Consider the following 24,138-nt stretch of genomic DNA (forward strand, 5'->3'; position numbering starts at 1 on the left):
TATGCTCCCGAATGATGCCGGAAAATTGAAAAAGAATGCCAAAAGGGGAAGGCCACGTGCGCACTTGCTTAGGGGCATACACCTCTTCCCCCCACTTTAGGCTTTTTTCCTATGACTACCAAAAGGGTGGCATACCAAACGTACGCACACCTTTTGAGGGAACTCTCCCCTTGCCGCCACCACTTTGTGGCGACTAGAAAGGGAAGTTGACCCCTCTCTTTGGGACCTTCACCTCGTGGGGTGTGGAAAGTTTGTAAATGCGCGGTGAGCAGGTGCACGCTTTACTTCTTAACGCCCCACTTGTGCACATATGTGAGGGGAGAAAAACGCTTCAGAAGGAGGCGAAAGAGTCCGCGCGGTGAGGAGCCAGCGCGTGCATACCACCGTGTAGTCCCCACGTAGTCCCCACCTAACGACCGCCGCTACCGCTACTTCTACCCCCCGCATGATGCAGAGCACGCTCCTAAAGAACGTGCACGGGCAGCTGTGCAGACGCCGAAATGGCAGTGGGAAGTGCTGCCAACAGTTGGTGCGCGTGAACCCAGCGGAGGGGGCGCCCCTCGGCGCCAGGGGGGTCAGCTCGGTTGGGGGGTGCACCCGCAACTGCGAGCGTGATTACACAAGGGGCTGCCATGGTGGCCACGCTTCCCACGATGCTGCCCACTATGCTTCCCCCTACGCATGGCACTTCACCGCTGAGTCCTCACTGGCACACCGCGCAAAGAGTCCCTGCGTCCCCTGGATGGGCAGCTCCCGCGCGTTTGGCACGTATGGCACGTCTGGTACATTTGGCACACTTGGCACTTATGACCAGCGCTATGGCGTCCTCCGCGTAGGGGCAAACAAAGTGGAGCACCCCCTGCTGGGCAACCACGCGGCGTTCGCCACGGGCTCCAAGAGCAAGAAGCCCGTAAAAGGCGCAGAGGAGAAAAAGGAAGCCACTAAGCAGTACCAAGCGGATGGAGAAGGTGCGGCGAAAGGTGCACTTGGCGAAGAGACAAATGAGGCAAACTTGATGGAAGGAGACCCCTATGAAGGAACAGAAAATGTAGGGAAAAAAAAAAAAAGGTCCAAAGTGAAGCTAGTAGTGTACCTACTCAGCATCGGATTCGGAGGGTACGTCACCTACAAAGTGTATCAAAATGATATGAATCTGTCAAAAGCAGAGGAAAATATAATTAAAGATTTGGTAAATTTAATTTACACATATGAAGAGAAGATGAGCAAACAGAATTCAAAGTTTATAACTTGCTTGGGTGAAAAGCTAAATAGGCAGATAGCCATGTACTTCCTTCAGATGGACGCAGACAAGAGCTCAGGCTTCCTCATCAGTGACGCGCTCTCCTTTTTAAATGATTTGAACATAAAAGAAGATAATGCCATTGTAAAAAGTTTTATTAAAAATGGGGTTGGGAAGAACACAGAAATGAAGAAGCTGTCTGGCTGTTCTCTACAGCAGTTCGCGGAGCTCCTGGAAAGCCTAATTCTCGTGAGCAAAACGAGGCAGCAAAATGGGTCCGCACAGGGGGAACTTCAAAATGGTGGCAGTGAGGATGGCTACTACCTGCATATTCTTCAGAAGTACTTAAACTGCCTAGTCAACATGGTCAGGGCGTCCGACTTGTATTTGTACCTCCAGATGAAGAAGAGTGCCACGTCCTCTTCTTCTTCTTCTTCTTCTTCTTCTTCCTCCTCCTCCTCCACCTCTCCTGGAGAGGGCCAGGAAGAACTGGTGGACGATTTAGAAATGGCAATCTTTAATAAGCTCAGCAAGCACAATGACAAATATGTGCAAAAGAAGAACCTCTCTCTGGATTACCTGCTAAGCAAAGAGGAGCTAAGTAAGTTTCAAAAAAATGCCAATCTGTCTAGGAAGGAAGAAGAGAAGGAGCTACTCCTCATCGAGAAAAAAAAATTGGAAGAGAAAATCCAGCTGCTGCTGACACTGCAAGCGAAAAAGAACTTAACCGAAACGGAGGTTAAGCGGCTACAGGATTTGAAGGCAAAACTGAGGAGCGTCAAATATGCAATAAAGAAGGAGGGGCTGAAGAAGTACTTCCAGTGAGCGGATCCCCCAGGCGGGTTTTTTCCGCCCACATGGGTATGCGGAGTAGGGGGTGACACGTTTGCCGCGTCTCTGCGGTGGGCATGTTGGTGTGTTTTTTTTTCCCTCTTTTTTTATCCTTTTTTATCTTTTTTTCTTCTTTGAAATGGCGCGGTTCACCCCTGTTGTGGTCAGCCGCGCCGCCTCGGGCTGGGTTAAAATGTTTTTGTTTGCCCGCGTTGCGTTGTAAAGTTTGCACCTCACGCGTCCCCCCTTTTGCGTTTCTTTTAAGTGATGCGCGCTGCGTGCGAACCTTTTGAATGACACTTGTTCGGGGCACCCCCACCGCTTTACTAAAAAGGGGAGTATGCGTCCAAGTGGTTCCCCACTCATGTGTGCAGCGGCCGTGTGGGGGAGAAACAGCGGCATACATATGACATGACCGCTGCACAGCGGAGTTAGCATACGTTCGGGGGTGGCCCTGTTTGCTGGCCCCCATTTATTTTTCTCCTTGGTCATCAGGGGGAGAGGCGCGGAGGGAGGAATAGCAATGCGGGAGGGAGGGAGGAAGAAGTGGCGACGCAGATGGGTTACTCCCCCCATCCATCCACACCAACGTTGATTCGTCTGTATTGAAACACACCTTAACGTGGAAGCGGCCGGCGTGATGGGGGTAGTTCCCCCCAGTCGTGCCTCCCCATTTGCGCGGCGCCACGATTTCGCATGAACAGTTGGGCCATTTGGCGAATGTTGTATTTCGTTTGAGCCGCCCACCGGGGGGGGGTTACATTCACATGCGCGTTGTAAGGCGGGGTTAATATGACAAATGGGAAGGCTGCCCAACAGCCAAGAGGTATAAAAAAAAAAAAAAAGGCGACTGCATGAACGAATTCCCCACGTGGAAAGCACTCGTATGAACATGCACATGCTTATGTACATGCACACACACACACACATGCGTGCAAGAAAAAAAAAAAAAATCGCAACAAAAGTTGTGTAAGACCCACCTTCAAAGAACAACACAGCTCTGCTGCGAAACGGAGTGACATTGCCTCGTCAGATTGTAACAGACCACGTCCAGCTTTCAAAGATTTCCCCCACTGGCCCAAACGTGCACTCAATTTTCACCTTGCCTGTTCAGGCGAAAAAAGGGCGGTGTACATATCTGTGCATTTGTCCATCTGTGAATTGCGCCTTGGCAGAAAAACGCATTTGTAAAGAAGCGCGTTTGTGAAGAAGCGCGTTTGTGAAGAAGCGCGTTTTCATGTTGCCTTTTTGTTTGTGTTTGCTTCGTTTCACCTGCAGTCAATCTGAAACGAAACTACATGCCTGTTATCTTCACTTTATTTGCTTCTTTGTCGCCATTTTTACACCTGCCCGTTTGCGCGTTTTCATTTTCACATTTTTACATTTTTTCATCTTCGCATTTTTTCAATTTCCCCTTTTTTCACGCTCGGGTTTTTCACCGGTTGCCTTTTTCGCCTTTGCCCCCTTGGGTGCCGCCCTTCAGGGAGCGCGCAAGATTGAGGCTATTTGTGCGGCCAGTTCGCGGCCAACTTGTGCCCATTTGTGCCCATTTGTGCGGCCCAATTTGCGGCCATTTGTGCGGCCCCTTTTCGCGGAATTCGTTTCGCCGCTCATTCGAAGCATTTGTCTGTGATCACTCGTGTGAAGCGTGTAGCCATGTGCAGACATGCGTATGCATGCCCCTTCGCGTGTGTACGTGTGCGTATGCCCTGCTGCACGCGCGCCCCTGTCGAGTGAAAAAAACCATGGGGCACGTTCTTCCCCAGAGTTGTGGCAACCCTGCGAGTGCAAGTAAAAATATATAGCTGCACAGTGGGACGCTCTTTTTCTCGCGAGCCCCATCGTTTGCTCGTCGATCTGCCCAGCTACCTGGCCACTTGCTCACCGATCTGCACATTTGTATTAGTTTACCTGTCAATTGTTAATGTTTGTCAAATCGTTTCAACGCATGTCAACGCGGTTCAATCCATGCCGACTCGTTCCAACGCGTGCCACCACGCTGACCACTCCGAGGACTCCCCAAGATGAACCAAGCGCGAAGTTTTAAACGCAAAGCCCCAGGCAACTGCGTGGGACCGCTCACATCGTGCCCACAGCGCGACCACCGGGACCAAGGTGATGAAGGGGGGAGACTCAAAAGAGAAAAAAGAGAAAAAATAAAAAACATCTGCAAAAGGATAAACCGCCTCAAAAGAACAGTGTGCAGCTCCACCAACTACTTCAAGTGTGTGGAAATTTTATTTCACAAGGCGGGAACGAAATGTGTTGTCCCCAAGAGGAGGAGGAAGCCTGTCAAGCGTGGGGAACGGCCTGTTTGCGCCTCCGTAGAGAGGGGCATATTTTTCAGGGGCAAAATTAACCACCTGGAGTTCTTTGACACTCCGAAGTTGTGCGCCTTTTTTGAGAAGCACGCGGCGGAGGTGGTCCGGGGGGCGGCCCACACGGGAGGGCCAGCGGAGGGACAAGAGGAAGACCACTTAGCAACCCACTTCGTAACCCACAAAGATACTTCAACCAATGGAGACGAACTCGTTTGCCACTTAGGAAAACCCCAATCGCTAGCGAACCGATCGCCAAGCGGAGGGGGAGGAGGCCCCTTCCAGACGGCCCGACTCCCCGGGAAGGATGCAAATTGGCGTAACCACGAGTGGGAGGAAGTCGTAAGCAATGCGAGCAGCTTGCAGACTGCCAATTGTGCGCAGCACCCCAGATGGGTGAATGCTGGTGAGCTCACCGGAGAGGGCTTCACCAACGAGGGAAAGACAAAAGGAGACAACGCCCCGCAGGATAACAAAAGGAAGAACAAGCAAGTGGACGACTCAGGCGATTATTCCTGCGTCAGCAAGCGGATGAAGTTAGGCGAATGCGAAAGGGACGCGAGGGTAAGTAGTATGCCAACTGATTATGCCAGCCGAGTGGCCCCCAATGAGAGCCTCCAACAGAGGAGCACAACCGGGGGAGAACACCCCGCCAGAAAAAAAATTCTAATGCTTAAAGTCTCCAGCATTGTGTTCAACCATGGGAAGGGGAAAGGATGTCGTTTGAAACGCGGGGAGGGTGCAACGAAGAAAGGGAGCCAACTCAGCAGACTCGAAGAGACTCTCCAGGGAGGAAAGCCCAACCAGAGTGATGACGGTGTTGCAAAACAGGAATTGGCCAGGAACTTCTTTACAGATGAGGATGAGGTGGAGGAAGAACTCCAAATGAAGGAAGACGCTCAATTCGTTCACAATTTATTTTGGGCTTTGACTGTCCATATGAACTCTCTCTTTAGCATGTGCACCCAGCTGCTCCGCTATAATTTTTCTAATCTAAGTTTCGAGCAGAAGGAGCTTTCCAGCCAGTCGAAGAGGCTCATTAGACTCATAAGTGATTACCAGAAGGAGGAGGGCTTCGCCATCCGCTTCGCGAAGTGTGTTTTGCGCGTTTGCCGTGGGGGCACGCCCTTGGGGAGGGGGCCCAACGAGGGGGGTTCCCAAAGTGGCTCCCAGTGTGGTTCTGAGCGAGCTTCTAAGGGAGCTTCTAAGGGAGCTTCTCAGTCAGCTTCTCAGTCAGCTTCTCAGTCAGCTTCTCAGTCAGCTTCTCAACGTGCTTCTCAACCCCCCCGCGGAGGAGCCCCAACCCACTTCTACATGACGACCCTGAAGGAGCTACTCAAAACGCTCCTCAAATGGGAACGAGAGGACGAGGACATCCGCATCATGTTCACCCAGAAAAAAGGGGACAGCCAATCAAACACATTTAAAATGGAAATTGCGAATCACCAGATGGTAAAGAAAAACTTCTATGTGAGGAAAATCTACTTTTGCAAATACAACGGGGAGCTGTTGGCCATTTTGAAGAGACTCTCCAATTTGCGTTGGCAACCCAATTGGGGTTCCACTGAGGGGGAGGAGAATGAAACGGAGGGGCTTCAAATAGGAGTGGGTACATTCTCGGGGGAGGCAGCAAATGAAGTAGCTCTAAACCGTGTGAGTCTATACCAGAGGTGCTTTTCCCCCCTGTGGAAGACCACAAAAGGGGAGACAACCGCAGAGAAAGCACCTCAGGTAGGATGCAAAACTGTAGAAAATGTCCACTCGAGTGATGACTCCTTTGGGGAGGGAGGAGGAGACAACACCCCATTGGAGGGCTTCCCAAATAGGCAAACCAACCTCACCGCGAATCACATGAGCGTCATCCTCAGTCTAAACGAAATGCTAGCGAACGAAATTAGGTGCACTGAAGATTTGAGGACTCGTGCGAAGAGGGAAGAAGAGCAAACGGAGGGTCTGCTGTGGGAGGTGAAGCGATTGCAAGGGATTTTAAGTGGGTTAAGCGGGTTAAGCGGATTAAGGAGGAGTGACACCCATGTGGAGAACTTCCGAACCAGTGAAGGGGTGCTATACAAAGCGGTGCAAATGGAAAGAAGCCCAGAGTACTTCTCGCACCGGGATGGAAAAGACATGCACCTAATGTGGCAGGCAACTCTCGACGAGAATGAAGTTGACCCATCCATCTGCAGAAGGAACACCCAACTGTTTAACGTAACGAATGGTGCTCATGAGATAGGGGGAAATCCCCCTTCTTACCCTTCAGCGGAGGGGGAGAAATGTCTGCACCGCTTCTACCACCTAGATGACTCCACAACGGGAGATGTAACTAGAGAGCTGCCTAACGAAGAAGGTGATGGGAATATATGTAGGGTGAGACACATGATAGGGAAAATTTTCGATCAGCTGGTGAAGTCCCACGTGAGTGCTTCCCATCTGTGTGGTGAAGCTGCTACATCTAAAGTAGATGCAGAGCAGAAAGAGGAACATCTGAAGGGACCGCCCCACGAACCCATTGAAGGAATAAAGCAACTTATGGAAGAATTAGACACGGTGAAGAAGGAAAATTCTCAGTTTGGGGAATTCCTGGAGAGAGAAAAAAGGCTAGCCTCCCAACTGGGTCTGGAAGTAGAGAGGCAGAAGGAAGCTCTGATGGAGATGCAGCTGCAGCTGGAGAGCGAACGGAAGAGGAACGAGGAACTGAGGGTGCAGGTCGAGAGGGAAGAGTTAGTCAACGACGCGCTGTTTTCGCAGATGGAGGAGCAAAAGGGGAGAAGTGACTCCTTAGAGGCGGAGCTAGCAGAAGAAAGGGAGAAAACCGCCTCGATGGAGGCAGAGCTGAAGGGGCAGAAGGAAAGAACTGCCGCACTGGAGGGGGAGAAGAAAAGAGGTGATTCATTAGAGGCAGAGCTAGCGGAAGAAAGGGAGAAAATCGCCTCACTGTCGGCCGATCTAGAGGAAGAAAAGGAAAAATGCTGTTCGTTGGAGACAGAGCTGGTGAAAGAGAGAGACAGCCGCGCATCGTTGGAGGAGGAGCTGGCGAAAGAGAAAGACAGTCGCGCATCGTTGGAGGAGGAGCTGGTGAAAGAGAAAGACAGCCGCGCATCGTTGGAGGAGGAGCTGTCGGGGGAGAGGGAGAGAGTCGCGTCGCTGGAGAGGGAGAGAACCGCTTCCCTGGAGAGAGCCGCTTCCCTGGAGCGAGCCGCTTCCCTGGAGGAGCGCCAAGTGAGCGACTGCTTGAGAGCAGAGCTGAAAAAGGAAAAGGAGATAATCAGCGGCATTAACGAAGAGCTACAAGCCGAAAAGGAAGCCAGCGCATTGGTCTGCGCGCAGATGGAGAGGCAGAGGGAGCAGCTAACACAGCAGGGGGAGGAGATGGCCAAGTTGAGGGAGCAGCTAACACAGCAGTTGGGGGAGATGGCAAAGTTGAGGCAACAGGGGGAGGAGCTGAAGGAGAGAAGTGGTGACCCTTTGAAGGTGGAGAAAGAGGCACCCTCTGAAATGAACATCCCAAAAGAGACCAATAACAAATTGGGAGAAGAAGGAACGAAGAAACTCAGTGAGAAACAGAAACTCGCACGGGCAGATCTGTCCGAACACGCGATGATGTATGGAGAGCTATACGACGAGTTTGTAGAAAGAATGGCGGAGAAGGAAGCGCTCGAAAAAGAAAATGAAGTGATGATGAGTCATTTTAATGGGAAGATAGCAACGCTGGTGGAGCAAGCCAAGTACTTCGGCGAGAAGATAACTCACTACAAAGGTTTGTGCAAATCGCACGAAAGGATTGGCATTCATGTGGGTCTATGCGTTCAAAGGATGGAGGAGGTGATAAGAGGGATTGAGATGTGTAGCGACTTGGGGGAGGTCAACTGGGGGGAGCAGCTAGCCAGCATTAAGAAGGTTGCAAAGGATATGAGGGACGCATACAAAGGGGTGGCAGTGGAGGCGGCCGAGGCAGTGGAGACCGTCGAGACGGTCGGGGTGGATGCCCTCCTCCTGGACGAAGTCATAACGGAAAGGAACCTTCTGTTGGAGAGGATTCTACACCTGGAGAGTGAAAAGGGGAATCGGCCGGAGGGGACAACAGATAGGGGAGAGGCACTCCATTGGAAGGACCCCCCAAACGAGGAAATGGCAAAATATATGGAAGAGATGAGCTTCAAGTCGGTGAGCGATCTCTTTTCGTTTCATTTAAACATCATCAGCGAGCTGAGTGTTACGAAGAACTGTTACATCCAGCTGGTGGAGGAGAGCCTAATGAAGGGGAGGGAGTACCAGAATGACATCGCGCGGCTGAAGAGGCTGGTGAAGGAGAGGGAGCGCGAAGTTGGCGTCTCCGATGAGAACTGCAAGTCTCTTCTGCTGGAGGTGGAAAACTTGAAGTTCATTCTGAATGACTTGTTCACCTGCGGGGGGGGGCGCCTGCGCGCCACGCAGGGGGTAGCGGCGAGTGAGGCAGCGGAGGGGGTAGCGGTGAGTGAGATAGCTGACGAGATAGCGGGGGAGAGAGCGAATGAAACAGCTGAGGAGAGAGCGGATGAAACAGCGGAGGGTATAGCGGAGGAGGACCCGCCTGTCTCTCCTCTGGGGGAGTCCATCGCCGCCCAGGAGGCGTCTTCCGTGGCGGCCGCGGAGGAGGCAGCCCCCCCGGGGGACGCCCTATCTTCGGTGGCCTCGAAATCCGCCAACGACAGCTCCCTGCAGAGCAACCCCCTATCGGTGGACAGCCAAATTTCGAGAAACGCCCGCAGCAGCAACGCAGCGGCGACTCCGAAGGGGAGGAGGACAGCGGCTAGGAGTCGAAGCGGTAGGGGGAAAAATGCCACGAGAAAAGGGGCGAACAGAGGCAATGACACAGGAGTGAACAGCGGCAATGATACAGGAGCGAACAGCGGCAAGAGCCGAAGTAGGAGTGAAAACAAAAGCAGCCGAGGCAGCAAGAGCAGAGGTGGCAGCAAAAGCATTCAATCGGAAAGGGCCAGCGTGGGAGGCGACTTGTTCCTAAACGGTAGTGTGCCCGAGGAGGGGGGCAGGAAGTACCAGCTCAGGAGCACCAACAGGAGGAAGTGACTCAGCCCCGCTGCTGCTACCTCTTAAGGGGGTGCCTTTCTTCTCCCCACCAAGAGGTGCGCTCACCTGGTAAGATTGCCTGGCGGTTCGTCACCTCGTCTTTTTTTTGTGTCCCCTTTTTAACAAATTGTATAGTGCACTTATAAAATTAAAAAAAAAAAAAAAAAAACTCACCATTAGGGTGATTATAAGGATGAGTTGTCTCTCGAATGAAAGCATTTGGGAAAAAGTGTAAAAAGGGGAAATGGCTACCCGGGTTAATGCATCCACCATGAAGGCGTGGTACACCTACTGCCTTCTTTTTTTTTCCCCCCACGCGGCTCACTCCCAAACGATGCTTATCACCCTTTGCGAAAGCACAGTTGGGAATTTTATTTTTAAAAGAGAATAGGTTCATTCGAATGGATGCGGAAGTTAAAGTGGGGGCCCCACGCAAACGTTGCAAAAAGAAAAAAAAAAAAAAAAAAAAAAAAGGCGGACAAATTTTGCCTCCACTTCAGTTCAGTTCACCTCACTTCACTTTCACTTCATATTTTTCGCCCCTTCGTTTCCACGCGTTTTCTTTTTTTAAAAGATGCGGCGCGCACACGTGTCGCTTCCCTATTGGCGATGGGCCGACAAGGGAGCCACGCTACACGTTAAAAAACATCATGTAGAGGAAGATGGGGAAGCACATGCAGAGGTTGTCTAGGGCGCCGCCAAAGAGTTCCAGCAGGCTGAGGGCCACGCCCAGGAGGAGCGCGTGCAGGCAGTTCTGCACGTAGTAGAGGGACACCAGCGACACGAAGAAGCAGGCCAGCGTGCCGTGCAGCTGCAAAGGGGGGAGGGGCAGTGACGCAATGAAGCGGTGAAGGGGCGAAGCGGTGAAGGAGTGAAGCGGTGAAGGAGTGAAGCGGTGAAGGAGCGAAGCGGTGAAGGAGCGAAGCAGTTAACGCTGCGAAACTACACGATGAGCAGCCGCCGAACTGCCGCCACATCGTAGGCTCAACGTGAGAGGGTGGTCCTTTCTGCCAACCTGATGGGCCATCGCTCAAACCAACCCGCTGGCTTCCTCCCGCGCTTACCGTTTTCCTCTTGTAGATGGAGTAGGCGGGGAACTGCCTGCCCACGATGGCCGCCATGGGGTCTGCAAAGAAGATGGGCGTCAGCACGTAGAGCGGCAGCTTGAGGAAAAAAAAAAGGGACACGATGATGTTATAAATGATGATTCCTTTGTCTCGGTAGGCGCCGAATCTGCGTTGGGGGGGAGGTGAGCGGGGTAGCAGGGTAGCGGTGATAAGGGTAGCAGTGAACATGCTGGCCGCAACGGGGCACACTTGGGGGGGAAAAACTCCAGCGCGATTCCCGCGCGATGCCCCCGCGGGGCCATACCTGAACGGGCAGATGAAGCATCGGAGGATAGACGTGGCAGCTATCAAATAAATGTACAGGACGCAGTGGGTTCCCTTCCCGGTGTTCGCGCCGTCATTCACGTGAGGCGCCCTTCTATTCCCGTTGATGCTAATGTCAAAGAGGAGGATGATTAGGCCGCACAGCATATGGGCTAACTTTCTGCAGGGGGGGTGAGCGAAAAGGTGTCGTGAGCGGTCGGGCTGGTCCCCACAGCGGGTGTATCATCTGGCCCAGCAACAAACCAAGCGCGCGCGCGCTCGTCCTTCTACCTCGCGTAAAACTTGGGGATCTTCTCCCAACGGTCGAGCACCGTCACAATGGTCGCCACCACGAAGAACAAGACGGTGCAATTCATTTTGCGCGTTTGGAGGTTCACATGTGGGGGGGGAGCGAAGTGGGGGCCGCATGAAGGGGCGACTCCTCAAAATGAGCCTCGTCAAAGTGGGCCTCGCCAAAGGGAGAGCTCCAAATGGGGATTCCCTTTTTTGTTATCGCATGGTGGGCCCCCTCTTTGGCCTGCTGCTCTACCCTCCCCTGTTCATTCTCTTCACCCCCGGGGGAGTGTAACCCCTGCTCGGAGAGGCAATTCCGCAGATGATCAAACCCCCTCTGCAGGTATATTTTGAGGGGAATAGAGTCCGGAAGGGGGGAGGCCCTCCTACATGATAAACGCGAGCAGGAGAGTGTCCAAAAGGGGTAGCGGAAAAGGATGCAACTTTTTGTAGGTCACTCCCTGCGCGGAAGGGGTGGCGAAGCGGCGGTGAAGCGGCGGCGAAGCGGTATGCGTGGAAAAGAAAAAAAAAAAAAAAGAAAAAAAAAGGGAAGCGTTTCACATATATATGTATTCATGTACACAAACGCTTTATGTGCATTCACATGAGTGGCTTTTTTTTTTTTTTTTTTTTTTTTTTCTCCATATGCCGCTTCACCACCCCGTAATAAAAGGCACTAGAGAGGAACAAACCGGGCCAGGGGAAATAGGCACGCAAGGATTTTTTTTTTTTCTTTTCCACGCATGCCGCTTCGCCGCCGCTTCACCGCCGCTTCACCACCGCTTCACCACCCCAGGGGGGAAGAGCGAACCTTAGTGGAGCGAGCATGCATGAAGTGCATCTTTAAGTATGCCGCCCTCCCCCGGCCGAACTTTTGAGTGGAGGCAACCAAACGGATGCGACTGAGGGGAGGCAGCTGACTGGAAGCGCAGCTGGGGGACCCACCGCCACCATGGCGCACAGCGACGACTCGCAGAACGAAAGGGAGGAGGAAGAAGAAGCCAATTACAACACCATCCTGTATGAGCAAAACCTAAAGGACGAAATAGACTACTACGGGGAAGACCTACCACACATAAATTTTTATTTGAAATTCCAACGGAAGAACTTTTTGCAGGAGTTCCTCCAGGAGGTGGTGCTGCCGAGTGGGGGCAGATCGGTGGAGGAAAGCAAGCAGACGGCGGGCGTCACTCCGGTGGGGCAAAACAAGCAGACGGCGGGAGTCCCCCCCGTGGAGGAAAACAGGGAGGCTTCTACCACCGGGGAGGGGAGCGCCCTCGATAATGCCATCGCGCGGGATGCACACCTGGAGGAGGTGCTGAATGAGGGGGGGTTCTACGTGGAAGGCGACTCAGAGGGGGAGGAGCCGCCCTGCGAGGGACCGCTTTGGGGGCAGCCCAACGAGCAACCACTTCTGGAGGAGCCTCATTTGTTGCCCCTCCCCCCTGAAGAGGAGACCCCCACTGTGGAACATCAATGTGATGAGGCCAACGTGAGGGATGCCAACGTGAGGGATGCCAATGTGAGGGATGCCAATGTGAGGGACGCCCAACTGAGGGACGCCCAACTGAGGGACGCCCTACTGAAGCTCACTCAGGGCAACCCCGACCTGACGCACCTATACGAAGGCGACGAAGCGGTGAAGCAGTTGAATGAGATTTTCCAAAAAAATAAAGACAAATTCATGTTTAGCGTGGAGCGGCAAGTGGGAACGAACGGAGAGCTAATTCTTCAAGAGTATTGCTTCCTTTGCAACAAAAAAAAAAAATTAAACAAACCCCTGTGTGCAGTCAACATCTACGTTTGCTACGATTGCAAAGTGACCGACAGTAACTTCAAAATGATATCCCTAACCAAGCTGGTGAGGAAGTATTGCCTTAACCATTATGACTTGTGTAAGTACCAAAAGGACCTAGCTCTTCTGTGCATGAAAAACCCACGTGGGTATTCCAAGCAAATGAAGTTATATTTTTTATTTCAAATTAAAGAAATTGCCATAAGAAAGCATGGGTCCTTGGAAAGGGTGAAGCAGCTGTACACCTCCAAACTGTTAAACTCTTTTAGGAACGCTCAGGCAACTCCTCAGATGAAGAAGAAACGGAAGGAACTACACAAAATGGTGAAACCTAAGAGCATCTACAGCAAGAAGGTTAAACAGGAGGAGGACAAAAAAATCATTTGCGATGACAATCAGCACCAGTTTGACTCCCCCACTTGCACCAACGCGCAGGACTCCCTCTACGTCAAGAGGTGCAAGCGCTGCGCCTACCAGGTGGAGTACATGCAGTTCTGAGGGGGCGCGAAAAAAAGGGGAAAAAAGGGGCGGCCAGAGGAGCGGTCAAAGGGGCCGTCAAAGGAGCAACAAAGGAGCGGCCAAAGGAGCAACGCCGGAAGGTACTCCTCACACGGAAGACCACTTTTCACAGTGGCGGGGAAGCTCGCCCCCCGCTCGGCTTCCACCAAAGGGCGCCGCTGCCCCACACAACATGCGGACTCACCCCAGATGGTCCTTCTCCACCCCGCAGTTTAGTCAAAAAATCTTTTTATGTTGTCCGAGGGCTCCTCCTTCAAGTTGTAGACGAAGGTGTACCAGTCGATAATCCCTAAGGAGGAAAAAGAAAAAAAAAAAAAAAAAAAAAAAAAGAAGTGGCTAAATGACCGCACTTGTGCTTAAACATTTTTCCCCTTTTTCTACATGACCAGGCAAGGTCAAATTGCCCATTTTTGCGAACCATCTGACGGGGCCCACTCGTGAATTTTGCTTATAAATTGGTCCTTCGTTAGCTCGGGCAGGTCGCTGAAGGAGGAGAAGACGCACTCTGGGGGGGGGCATATGCGGGGGGAGTAAATGGGGAGGCATGGGGAAGCAAATGAGAAGGCATATATAGGAGAAGCAAATGAGAAGGCATATATGGGAGAAGCAAATGGCAGCTGTGCAACCGCTCAGCTGGGAAGCCCGTCCCACTTGGGCGCACACCCCTTTGTGGCGACTATTTCCCGCACGGCAGCCCCAGACATTTCCTCCTCTCGGCTCGCCGATTCACTTACGGATTGCATCGTTCGAGATGGGTTGCTCGCTCACGTAGTCGTTTATAATTTTTAAATTAATCTTCGCCCCTGTGGCGGTGCCTGCGCTCGCGCCTTTGTTTTTGTTTTTGCCCTTGAGGAACTCGCTAATTTTGCGGCAGCTCTCGACGTAGACGATGGGGGAGACTGCCGTGGGGGAGGGGAAGCGGTGAAAAAAGTGACATAAGAAGGAAGACGGGATGGAAGCGGCGCGCGAGGGAGGTAGCCACTGAGGCACGTCTCCCACCGGGGGACCCACCCGGAATGCTGATCGAGCCCTGGTTCTTTATCTGCCCAGAGTTGATGGTGAGGGGCCACTCGAACGGAGCCTGCCTCAAAAAATTTTTAAAAGCTTCGAAATTTACGCCGTCCTTATTAGGAAGGAACAATTTCTCCCATTTTTTTCTTTTTTCATTCTGGCTGAGCTTTATAAAGTCGTTGTTATGCGAAATGACGTGGCCTAGGAGTTCTTGGTCGGACAGCCGCCCGAAGATCTGCGGCAGAGGCGGGTGAGATGTGCTCGGTGTGCAGGGAGAGAAAGAGATGGCTACACCGGTGCCGCTCGAAAGAAGTTTTCACCCCCTCGATTGCACAGGTGCAGCCACGCTTCTCTGCTTTACCTTTATTATGTCAAAAACGAGGAACGCAGACGCACGCGGAGGAGCAGCGGTAGCAGCAGCAGGAGGAGGAGGAACACGCTGCAAACCGTGCCTACCCTGCCTGCCCCGCCTCAACCTGACGAGCCTCTTCTTGCTGTAGAGCGAATTGCTCTTCCGCTTTGTCTCCAGCGTGGCGCTGTGCGGGCTCCTACTTAGTGAATAACAATTTTGCGAGTGCTTGCTTTCGCTAGTTACTAACAGCGTACGTAGCATAAGTGGGAAGAGTAAAATGGGGAGGAGTAACTTCGTTGCAGACATTTCTGCCGTGGGGGGTGTGCTTCGGTCTGCTCAACCGCTCCGTGTGGTGGTACTTCCCCGTTATAGTCGCCCCGCAAATCCACGTCCACCTGATTGCGGTTCACCTGCTTGTCGTCCACCTGCTTACCGCTCACCCGCTTCTCCCCCCACGAGGTGTGCTCAAAAAAGGAACTGCAGCAAGCGCATAGTCGACTGCAGGGCAAACAATGGAGGAGGCAAATCGGATTCGCAGGGTGGAGAAAGCAACTACACAGGGGGTAGAAGAGAGGAACGTCAATTTTTTTTTTTTCTCCCCAAATGGCCATCAAGTTGGGGAAGCCGCGATAGTAGTACTAGCAATTTGCGGGAGTGAATCACACAGGAAGGGAAAAAAAAAAAAAAAAAAAGTTTCACGCTCTTTTCTTAACCCTATAATGAACGGAGAAGTTTCTCCCCAACACGTTGCTACAAATTGGAGTAGCCGCACCAGGGGGGGCCCTACGAGACGACTTTGCCAAATGTGAGCACTAAGAGGTGGGAAAAAAAAAAGAAAAAAAAGAAGTGCCACCGCCCAACCGCTCAGGTGAATACTTAAAGATGGACATTCAATGGGAAGATTTTTTTTTTTTTTTTTTAATTTCGTTTTCCTTTTAATTTTGAAGCGAAGCGTCATTTTGGCGTATCCGTGGAGCCACGATCAGCCGAGTTCGAAGCAGCACCATGACGCCACACCCTTGGCACTTCCCTTTTGAGTGATTAATTAAAAAATTTTAAATGGCTTATGTAAGTTTGGTACATATACACTGCGAGATGGAACAGAGGGGTAGAGTTAAAAAAAAAAAAAAGGCAGACAAGAGGGCAGTTAAAAGGGAGAAGGGAGGAAAAAAACGCTATAACTTTTATAACTGTTATGCGAATATGCACACTGCGCATGCGTATGTGCCCATGCTCTTGGGCGAGGAGTTGCAAAAGCTGCGGGGAGCTCACGCGGACGGAGAGCAGCCACATGTGCGCACATCATATTTCTGACCTTCCCTCCGCAAGAGGGTGAATGCGGTGTGGTTCTCTAAGTTTTGTCTATTTCATTTGCTTTTCTCCTGCACATGTAGATTACCCCTGCATGGGTGGTGATGGGAGACTCCTGCTTGTCATTCATCTTCCCTTTCGCTTATCGCCGACCTTCTTGGCCTTCTTATTATCAGTTGCAGTCTTCTTCGCATCCTTGGCTGTTGATTTTTTCTTTTCCTTTTTAACCTTCTTCACCTTTTTCTCCTGTTTCTTCTTTTCCTTCAACACTTGTCTAACACATTTCTGCTCCTCAAAAAGGAACGCTCTCATGATTCTTTCCCGAATGCACTTGGCGCATATGGAACCTCCATAGGCCCTGGAAACTTTTCTATCCTTTTTCCTCGCTCGGCGGTTGTCTGCTGGTCGCAGGGCTTTGACCTACATGATGGCAAAAAAAAGGAGGAAAAAGAAAAGGAATCATTTTTGCGTTGCGAATATTAAACAGGGAAGTCACTCCCTTATAAGAACGCACAGCAACGTCCGCTTTTGTGGATGTCCCCATGTAACGAACAAGCTGCTGCGCGAAATAACATAAAATGCTTCAATCATGGTGTGCAAAAAAAAAAAAAAAATATGCACTGTTCATAAAATTATGCACAAAAATGGGCGCAACGTATTATCCTTGAAAAAAAAAAATGAACTGTTCAGGTAAAAAAGGACAAAACTAGCCAAAAGGGAAACACGAACAAGCAAACCACTAACGAATGAAGGGTACATAATCGGGTGAGTGGGGAAATGGCGCGACATGGCGTGGCACGCATTTCTCTCGTTCGCCTCAAATTTAGGGGAGAAAACCGCGATATGCAAGTGTACGCACGTGTATGCATGTACAAGTGTGCCGCATCCCCTTTGGCATTCTCCTTCCACCCCTCTCTCCCGCGCGGGCTGTCACGTCAGCCGCTTCCTATCTCCCCTCGTTGCACTTACCCCCTGAATGGCCGTTTTGCAGTCGGCACATTTTGGCTTCCCGGCCTTCTTCTTCACCACATGGATAGTTAGCTTGCCCCCGGGCGTCCTGATGGGCCTCACCTTGTTCGACTTTGTGTTGTAGTGATTGTGCTTACGGTAGTGAACTCGTTGCGTCATTTTGAAGAAAGAGAAAAAGAGAGATGCAGGTTTAGCAAAAGGGCGCGCTTCCCAAAAAGGTTGCGTGAACAGGGGGGGTCTTCTCCCTAACTTGTGCGGCAAAGGAGTTACGTAAGAGCGAAAGAGAGTATGCTCGAATATATTTATATGATTGGCCGCGCGACCGTTTCACTGCCGGATGGCGGACGAGCCGAACGGGTAAAATTGAAGGCAAGGAGATGGTGATGGAGATAGCGATGGCGATAGCGATGGCGATAGCGATGGCGATAGCGACTGCTAACGTTGCTGACGCGCGTGAACGTAAGTATAAACTGCGAACGGCTCAGAACGCTTATCTTATCGTGTGACTGAACGTACGGATGAATAAGCATGACGTGAGTTGCTTCCTCTTTTTTTTTATGTTACAAAAAAAAAAATAAATAAATAATTTTCTTCCTCGCAGTTGTGCATAAATGGTCATACGCGTGAATGATGATTTTTTTTTTTTTTTCAAAGTGGCGAATTAAAAAAAAAAAGAAAACGTACACGTAAGTTTACGAACAGTAAGGGGGCTTCGTTCTGCCGCAGGTGACCCTAAATAAGAGGAGTATTTCTGCGCATTCATTTGTGCATACCGTATCGGAGGTAGTGGTGCTTCGCTTCCATCATACGCCACCGCTTGTACTCACGTGGGGAGGTTAAGCTCCACCGCAATGGGGCATTTTTTCCATCGACAGGAGCTGACCCTGCCAAGGGGGGGTGGCGGAGGAAATGACTGGAGCTCCCAATATGCGGCATACGTAGGTGCGCACATATACGTTTTGGTTTTATGCGCAATTGTTTTGCCCCGCTTGTTGTGGCTGCCTTCACTTTACCACCAAGATGACCCAACCCCCACCACGTTAATGAAAGTGCCTCAATAATATTAATGCTTGTTGCTCATGCTGAGGACGACACGACAGCGGCCCCGCTTCAAATGGCACCGAGCTGCGAAAAAAGGGCATCTCCCCCCAAAGGCTTCGAAGCACTGCCCCTACTTTACCCACCCATTTGCAAAACAGCGAAAGGCACAATTTTTAGCTAACACGGGAGGGACAGTATGAGCCACTTTACCTCACCAGTTTGTTCCCAAAGGGAGTATTTTTAACCTTAAAATGGGGGTAGTTGTTGGAGCATTTTTTTTTCCCATTTTTGCGAGGAAAAGGTACGCGGCGAGCCGAGCGGAGGCGTGAGCAGCTCGAGTTTAAAGGGGTTGGCCGCGCGTGCTGCACCGTCACGGCTGGGCGAAGTTGCATGTACGTGTTGGCTTTGTCCTGGCAGAACGGAAGGAGTGAAGAAATGGCCGCAAAAAGGTGGTAAAAAAAGGTGGCAAAAAAGATGGCAAAAGGGTTGTTACGCCAAAAGGATGAGGCAAAAAAGCCAGGTTAGAAAAATCGCGAAGGAGCAAAATGGCGAAGCCGAATGAACGCCGCTTACTCCCCCCTACACGTTTGGAGCACTTCCCCCCGGGGAGAAAGCAACGTAATTTTAAATTTTGCTCCTGAGAAGATACGCACCTCGGGGGAGGCCCTATTCATAAGCAGGATCATTCTTTGCAATTTCATGGCGAGTTTTCCCAACGGGTTAATTTCCCCTTTTAGGTGGAAGCGTATGCAATTAGGATCGCCCATGCGGAGGGGCACAACATATGAGCAATGCTCAAAGGGTACGCACCAAAAGGGAAAGATGGCAACGGGTTGGAAATACTAGGGGGGGGACCTATGAATGAATATTCCCCCCCAATTTGCCACCATATGTTAGGAGTACCTTCCACAGAAGTGCCCTTCTAACCTTTGAGAGCGACCTAACATGGGCCACGCTTACGAATGAACGTCTCTTGGTTTAGCACGTTGGGCCTAGATCATCACTGCTAGGTAACCACACTGGCGGATCGACTGGCAATGAATGGCAAAGGGAGAAAAACTCCCCTCGGGAAGTTGCCCCATTTGTGTGCACATACATTTTACAAACAAATTTGAGTTAAAAAAAAAAGAAAAGCGGAGTTTTATTTAAAACAAATGGGAATAGGTGGGTATTTTTAGGGGGGAAAAAATTGCGGAGGAGGGATTGACCAATCCTCAGGGGATGCCCTCTCAATGGTGGGCACCGCCACATGCGTATTTTTGCGCCTCAACCCCCCGTAGGCCATTTTCTCCACCCCCATCCCTGTAAATGGGAAAAAAAAAAAAAAAAATTGGAAGCGCATCCCCGGTTTTAACCACCGCGCAACACGGCTAGACATACATGTGCCGGGGCTTCTTGCTCACCACCTTGTCCTCCACCCCCACCGTTGTTTTGTAATTTTTTAGAAACTTCAGGTACTTTTTAAAGCCGCTGGTGGCGTAGGACGCCAGCTCCTTCTCGAGCGCCTCCGCGTAGTGGCTAAGGGGCAGGCACTCGGCTGTGCAGAACTTGCTCTTCATCTTATTCTTCTTCTTCCTCCTCTTCTCCTTCTTCACCCCCTTCTCCCCCTTCTCGTGTTTTTTTTTGCTACTTTGGCTGGTGGCTGACTTGCTTTTTTGATCATTCGCCTTGCCTTTCTGGTTGCCTTTTTGGTTGCCCTTCTTTTGGGCCTTCTTCTTTAACGCCCTGGGCATAAACAGGTTATCGTCGTTGTAGAGTTCTTCCTCCGAATCGGTTAAGGGGGGGTCGTCCGTTCGGCTGGACTCACCTCTTTTCCGTTTCCCCATCGTTTTGCTCTCCTTCGCGGTTACCCTTTTGGCCTCCTTCGCGGCTGCCTTTTTGGCGCCCTTCCTGGCCACCTCTTTGTCCTTCTTCTTCGCCTTCTCTTTTACTTCCACCTTCTTCTTCTTCTTCTTCTTCTTTTGGAGTTTCCCCTTTGCCGCTTTACCTGCCTTGCCCAAGCTCTTGCGCACTTTCTTCGCCTCACCCGCGGGTTCATCCTCTTGCTTCTCCGCGTGCTTCCCCTCCGAGTCACCCCATCCTGCGTCACTACCTCCCGCGGTTAGATCATGGCTTCCCCTCTGCTCAACTTGGCTGCCACCCGTTTCTGTGACTTCTCCTTCTGCAACCTTCGCGGGTTCTTCCCCCCCCTGGGGAGCATCACTCATGTGCATGTTGTTCCGCCTTCTTTTTTTTATTTTTTTAATTTCTTTTCCGAGCTAACTTTGCCAATTGGCAAAGAAGAACAAAAAAAAAAAGCGACGAGGAATGCTTCCAAATGGTATACCAATTGCAATTACAATTGCAATTGCAACTGCATTGCAGGCATGCGCTGCGCTCTGGAGCTACGCCGAGCGAATTTCCTAGTAAACCAATTCGACTGCTTTATTGGGACGCTTTTCTTTCCACCCCCACGATCTTCTATAATAAAAAAGGGAAAGAAAAGAACGGAAAAAAAAAGGGGGAAAACTGCGCTACCTTAGTGGCTATCACTGTGAGAGGATGCAAAACTGAGCGGCTCTTTTTTTTTTTTTTTTTTTTTGCCTGCGTTATTTTTGCACAGGCAAGATATAAAGGAATCCTCTGCAAGTGGGAAAAAGGGAAAAAAAAAAAAAAAAAAAAAAAAATCCCCACATAGGTAACTTCCCCATCCAGAATGATGCGCTTTGTACGTTCGGTTGAGTTATATAAATCGCCACAAGTTAACAAAAAAAAAAAAAGGAAATTCCCTTCGCGGCTTCGATGCGGGGGGAAGCGGCGGTGATATGTTCTCTTCTTCTCCGCTTTTTCGCCTCCCCTTCTCTCCTCTTCTCCGCTTTTCCGCTTCATCACCGCTTCATCCCTTCACCCCCTCGCTGCGCTACAAAATGAGGATGACGAAGAAGGTGAGCACGAACAGCAGGGCCGACGCGGCAATTATGAGGAGCGACACGAAGAAGGAAATGCTTTTGCTCTGCCCCATCTTCTTGGTCTTCCTATACACATCAGTTATGTTATCCAAATTGGAAAGCTGCTTGTTGGCCGACTGCTCCAGCATGCGGTTGTCCTCCACAATTATGTTTCTGTACGTCAGCACGTTTTCCTTCATTTCCTGTGCCAGTAGGCACAACTCCTCATCGATATTTTCACCTGACTTGTTCATATTTTTTTGGAATTCCATTTTTTTATGCAAATCATTTTTTTTAAATGCAAAGGAGTATTCGTACAGGAGGTTGTCATATTCGTCAATTTGCTCGCTCCATTCCTTTAGGACCTCATCATTTAGGGTTTCCACCTGGTCGTAGCTTTCGTTGCGCTCCGATTGGGCTGTTGCGGGGGGTTCCTTTGCGGGGGATTCCTTTGCGGGGGATTCCTTTGCGGGGGATTCCTTTGCGGGGGATTCCTTTGCGGGGGATTCCTTTGCGGGGGATTCCTTTGCGGGGAATTCCTGTTCATTTGGGGCCTCCCCCCCGGTAGGCGATGGTTCCACGTTATTATACCTCTGCGTTGTAAAGGAAAGACTGTGCGACGGGGTTGGGTGCTCCTTCTCAAGGGAGCTCACTTTTGAGGATGCGTCTGCGTTTACACCTCGGTTGGCCCCTTCAACGCAGATGAGCGGGGAAGAGCTCCCGCCCGAGTGGTCCTCCCCTAGAAAAGCATCCCTCTTGTTCCGAAGGACCCACTCCAGACTCTCCTTCTTGTTAATGATCTTCTTCAAAATGTCGTGCTCGGTAACATCATCCGAGGCGTTTATCTTATGCTTTAGCGAAAGGGAGAGATCGGCGATGTAGAGTTTTAACTCATTTAGGAAGAGGATGATGGCCTCCTGCTCTTCCACCTGCTCGTTAAAGTTGTCGCACGTTAGTTCTGCCTCCCGTAGGAACTCGAAGAGCTCGTCGAAGGCGATCATTTTGGGGGGCGCCCCGTAAGGAGGCGGCACGGGGAAGTGGGCGCTAGGAGGCAGCACGTAAGGGGGCGGCACGACGGAGTGGCCGCTAACAGGCAAACGGGAGGGGCACTCCGCTGGCTTATCTCTGCAGAGGCATCATCTTTGCGTGCTCCCCCATTTGGGGTTCCTCGTGGGGGAGGCAATCCGAATGGCGCTTGCGGGGGGAAAAAAAAGGAAAAAAAACAAAAAAAAATGGAAGGAAAAAAAAAAGAAGTGGAAAGAAAAAAAAAAGAAGTGGAAAGAATAATCCTCTTTTTTCTTCCCCCCTTGTAACGCTAAAAAGGCGCACCTTTCACCTTTCCGGGGAAAAAAAAAAAAAGATGGGACGTAGGGTGCGGCGACGCAGAACTGGTAGGTTTCCCCGCCTGGCGCGCACACCACACCGGTGGGGGCAGCAAAAGGAAAAAAAACATAAATGGATAAATAAATGAATAGAAAAGGGCCCGAATGGACTGCATTTTGCTCCGCTCCGCCTCGCCGTGTGACCTTCACCAGTGGTGCTTCCCCAGTGCTGCCCCCCCAAGTCCGCCGCGATGAATCGGCTCCTGCCGCTCCCCACCTGGGGGTGCAGCCGCAAGCTCCAACCGCGGGAGCCCTTTTCCCAGCTGCGCAGATGGAAGAAGTACATCCCCTTTTACGACGCCAAGAAGAGGCACCCGCAGAGGCACCAGCAGAGGACGAGGGGTGAAGAGGTGAAAGGGACGGCAGTGGAAAGTATCAAATCGAGTCAACTCGGTGGAGAGGATACAGAGCCCCGTATGGATGAGCAGAGAAACGGAGAGACGCCTCAACAGCTTGTGTGCGGAAACCTCCTCCCTGCAGTGTCCCCTATGAAGGGGTTAAAGCTGCTCCTAAGCTGTAGACATGCGCAGAGCGGGTACTACCCTCACGGGGGTGACACCTCCCCCCTGGAGAGTACCCACCAAAAGGAGGAAAAAATTAACTTCAATTTGATCATCAAAATAGATATCAAGAGGGAGTCCCTAAGAGGGATGTGCACTCTAACGCATAGTGTAGACAGGAACAAGAAAATTCTAGTGCTGGTGGATGAGGATCACCAGGCTCTAAAGAAGGCTGGGGCAGATTATGTGGGGTTAGAATACATTAACAGAATAAAGAACGGGTGGCTAGACTTCCACATGTGTCTCTCCAATTTTAAAAACATTAATAAGATCCTCCCAATCGCCAAAATATTAGGGCCTAAAAAGCTCATGCCAAATGTGAAATCTAATACGTTGGTTCATAACCTGGTGGATGCCATCCTGAGCATTAAAAGTGGGAACCGGGTTGAGTACCGTAGTGAACAGATAGATGCAGAGACGTTTGACTTATTCCATCAGATTTACCATTTTAAAAACGTCCACTTAGGGTCAGTGGCCACCCTAAATGTAAGTATTGCATCTACCGAGATGAACCCACATGACACGCTCGAAAATATGAAGTGCTTTGTTACGGAAATTTTAAAGTGCAACGTTCACTCGAGTCACACGGAGAAGGATGCTAAGCCCGCCTTCACCTGGCCACCCGTCACTTGCAAGAGGAAGAGGAATAAGATGCGGCACTTGCAGGGGGGTGGGGGTGGTAGTCCCCTCCTCTTCACTGGTGGGGGGCAGCCCTCCGAGTCCTTCCTCCTGGGGGCCTACGTCACTGTGCCCGGCCTGCCGAAGATATTTCTGCATCCCCACCTGCTGCTCCCCCACTCGGAGGGCTACTCCGTTTAGCCGATAAGCGGCGTGGCCGCGTGGCCAAGTAGCCGTTTGGCGGGTTGGCGGCTTACCGCTCGGCCGCGCCAACTGTGCGCCCCTTTTTTCTGCATTTTTTCTCCATTTTTTGTAACGCGCAAATGGGTGAGTTGCCCCGTGGAGGCCTCCCACACTGGGGAGAGAAAAAAAAAGAAAAGACATGCAGACAGACATATGGGGAGGCGTAAATGGGACGCGTTGGTGAGCTCGCTGATGAGCTCGCTGAGGAGCTTGTTGATGGCGCAAACGTGGGGGGGAAAGAATAAAAAACCCGTGCTGTACCACTTCGCAGCAGCACATCCGCGTGGATG

At 51.1% G+C, this 24,138-nt stretch overlaps 9 protein-coding genes across 9 annotated transcripts; 4 read left to right on the forward strand and 5 right to left on the reverse strand.

Annotated features, from left to right (window-relative positions):
• Positions 1-360: 360 nt before the first annotated feature.
• PVX_088040 (hypothetical protein, conserved) lies at positions 361-2,065 on the forward strand (the record flags this gene model as incomplete). The annotated part of the gene is made up of 1 exon (XM_001613419.1): positions 361-2,065. The coding sequence occupies exon 1, from the start codon at positions 446-448 to the stop codon at positions 2,063-2,065; it is 1,620 nt and encodes a 539-aa protein (XP_001613469.1). The 5' UTR covers positions 361-445.
• Positions 2,066-3,187: 1,122 nt separating this feature from the next.
• Positions 3,188-9,456, forward strand: PVX_088045 (hypothetical protein, conserved; the record flags this gene model as incomplete). The annotated part of the gene is made up of 1 exon (XM_001613420.1): positions 3,188-9,456. The coding sequence occupies exon 1, from the start codon at positions 4,096-4,098 to the stop codon at positions 9,454-9,456; it is 5,361 nt and encodes a 1,786-aa protein (XP_001613470.1). The 5' UTR covers positions 3,188-4,095.
• A 631-nt stretch (positions 9,457-10,087) lies between these two features.
• Positions 10,088-11,637, reverse strand: PVX_088050 (hypothetical protein, conserved; the record flags this gene model as incomplete). The annotated part of the gene is made up of 4 exons (XM_001613421.1): positions 11,118-11,637; positions 10,828-11,007; positions 10,521-10,689; positions 10,088-10,267 (listed from the first exon to the last, which is right to left on the reverse strand). Exons 1-4 carry the CDS (start codon positions 11,201-11,203, stop codon positions 10,088-10,090), a joined length of 615 nt encoding a protein of 204 aa, XP_001613471.1. The 5' UTR covers positions 11,204-11,637.
• Positions 11,638-11,865: 228 nt separating this feature from the next.
• PVX_088055 (DNA repair protein, putative) lies at positions 11,866-13,413 on the forward strand (the record flags this gene model as incomplete). Its single annotated transcript, XM_001613422.1, has 1 exon — positions 11,866-13,413. Exon 1 carries the CDS (start codon positions 12,073-12,075, stop codon positions 13,411-13,413), a length of 1,341 nt encoding a protein of 446 aa, XP_001613472.1. The 5' UTR covers positions 11,866-12,072.
• Positions 13,414-13,646: 233 nt separating this feature from the next.
• PVX_088060 (hypothetical protein, conserved) lies at positions 13,647-15,390 on the reverse strand (the record flags this gene model as incomplete). Its single annotated transcript, XM_001613423.1, has 5 exons — positions 14,807-15,390; positions 14,446-14,680; positions 14,169-14,333; positions 13,853-13,939; positions 13,647-13,723 (listed from the first exon to the last, which is right to left on the reverse strand). The coding sequence occupies exons 1-5, from the start codon at positions 15,101-15,103 to the stop codon at positions 13,647-13,649; spliced, it is 861 nt and encodes a 286-aa protein (XP_001613473.1). The 5' UTR covers positions 15,104-15,390.
• Positions 15,391-15,832: 442 nt separating this feature from the next.
• On the reverse strand, positions 15,833-17,811 carry PVX_088065 (60S ribosomal protein L34-A, putative). Its single transcript, XM_001613424.1, has 2 exons — positions 17,078-17,811; positions 15,833-16,528 (listed from the first exon to the last, which is right to left on the reverse strand). The coding sequence occupies exons 1-2, from the start codon at positions 17,234-17,236 to the stop codon at positions 16,235-16,237; spliced, it is 453 nt and encodes a 150-aa protein (XP_001613474.1). The 5' UTR covers positions 17,237-17,811; the 3' UTR covers positions 15,833-16,234.
• Positions 17,812-19,423: 1,612 nt separating this feature from the next.
• Positions 19,424-20,502, reverse strand: PVX_088070 (hypothetical protein, conserved). The gene has a single exon (XM_001613425.1). The coding sequence runs from the start codon at positions 20,329-20,331 to the stop codon at positions 19,489-19,491; it is 843 nt and encodes a 280-aa protein (XP_001613475.1). The 5' UTR covers positions 20,332-20,502; the 3' UTR covers positions 19,424-19,488.
• A 515-nt stretch (positions 20,503-21,017) lies between these two features.
• On the reverse strand, positions 21,018-22,250 carry PVX_088075 (hypothetical protein, conserved; the record flags this gene model as incomplete). The annotated part of the gene is made up of 1 exon (XM_001613426.1): positions 21,018-22,250. Exon 1 carries the CDS (start codon positions 22,044-22,046, stop codon positions 21,018-21,020), a length of 1,029 nt encoding a protein of 342 aa, XP_001613476.1. The 5' UTR covers positions 22,047-22,250.
• Positions 22,251-22,915: 665 nt separating this feature from the next.
• On the forward strand, positions 22,916-23,806 carry PVX_088080 (50S ribosomal protein L1, putative; the record flags this gene model as incomplete). The annotated part of the gene is made up of 1 exon (XM_001613427.1): positions 22,916-23,806. The coding sequence occupies one exon, from the start codon at positions 22,916-22,918 to the stop codon at positions 23,804-23,806; it is 891 nt and encodes a 296-aa protein (XP_001613477.1).
• Positions 23,807-24,138: the final 332 nt, after the last annotated feature.

The sequence above is a fragment of the Plasmodium vivax genome, chromosome 1 (genome assembly GCF_000002415.2).
Source record: "Plasmodium vivax chromosome 1, whole genome shotgun sequence".
Classification (NCBI taxonomy): Eukaryota; Apicomplexa; class Aconoidasida; order Haemosporida; family Plasmodiidae; genus Plasmodium; species Plasmodium vivax.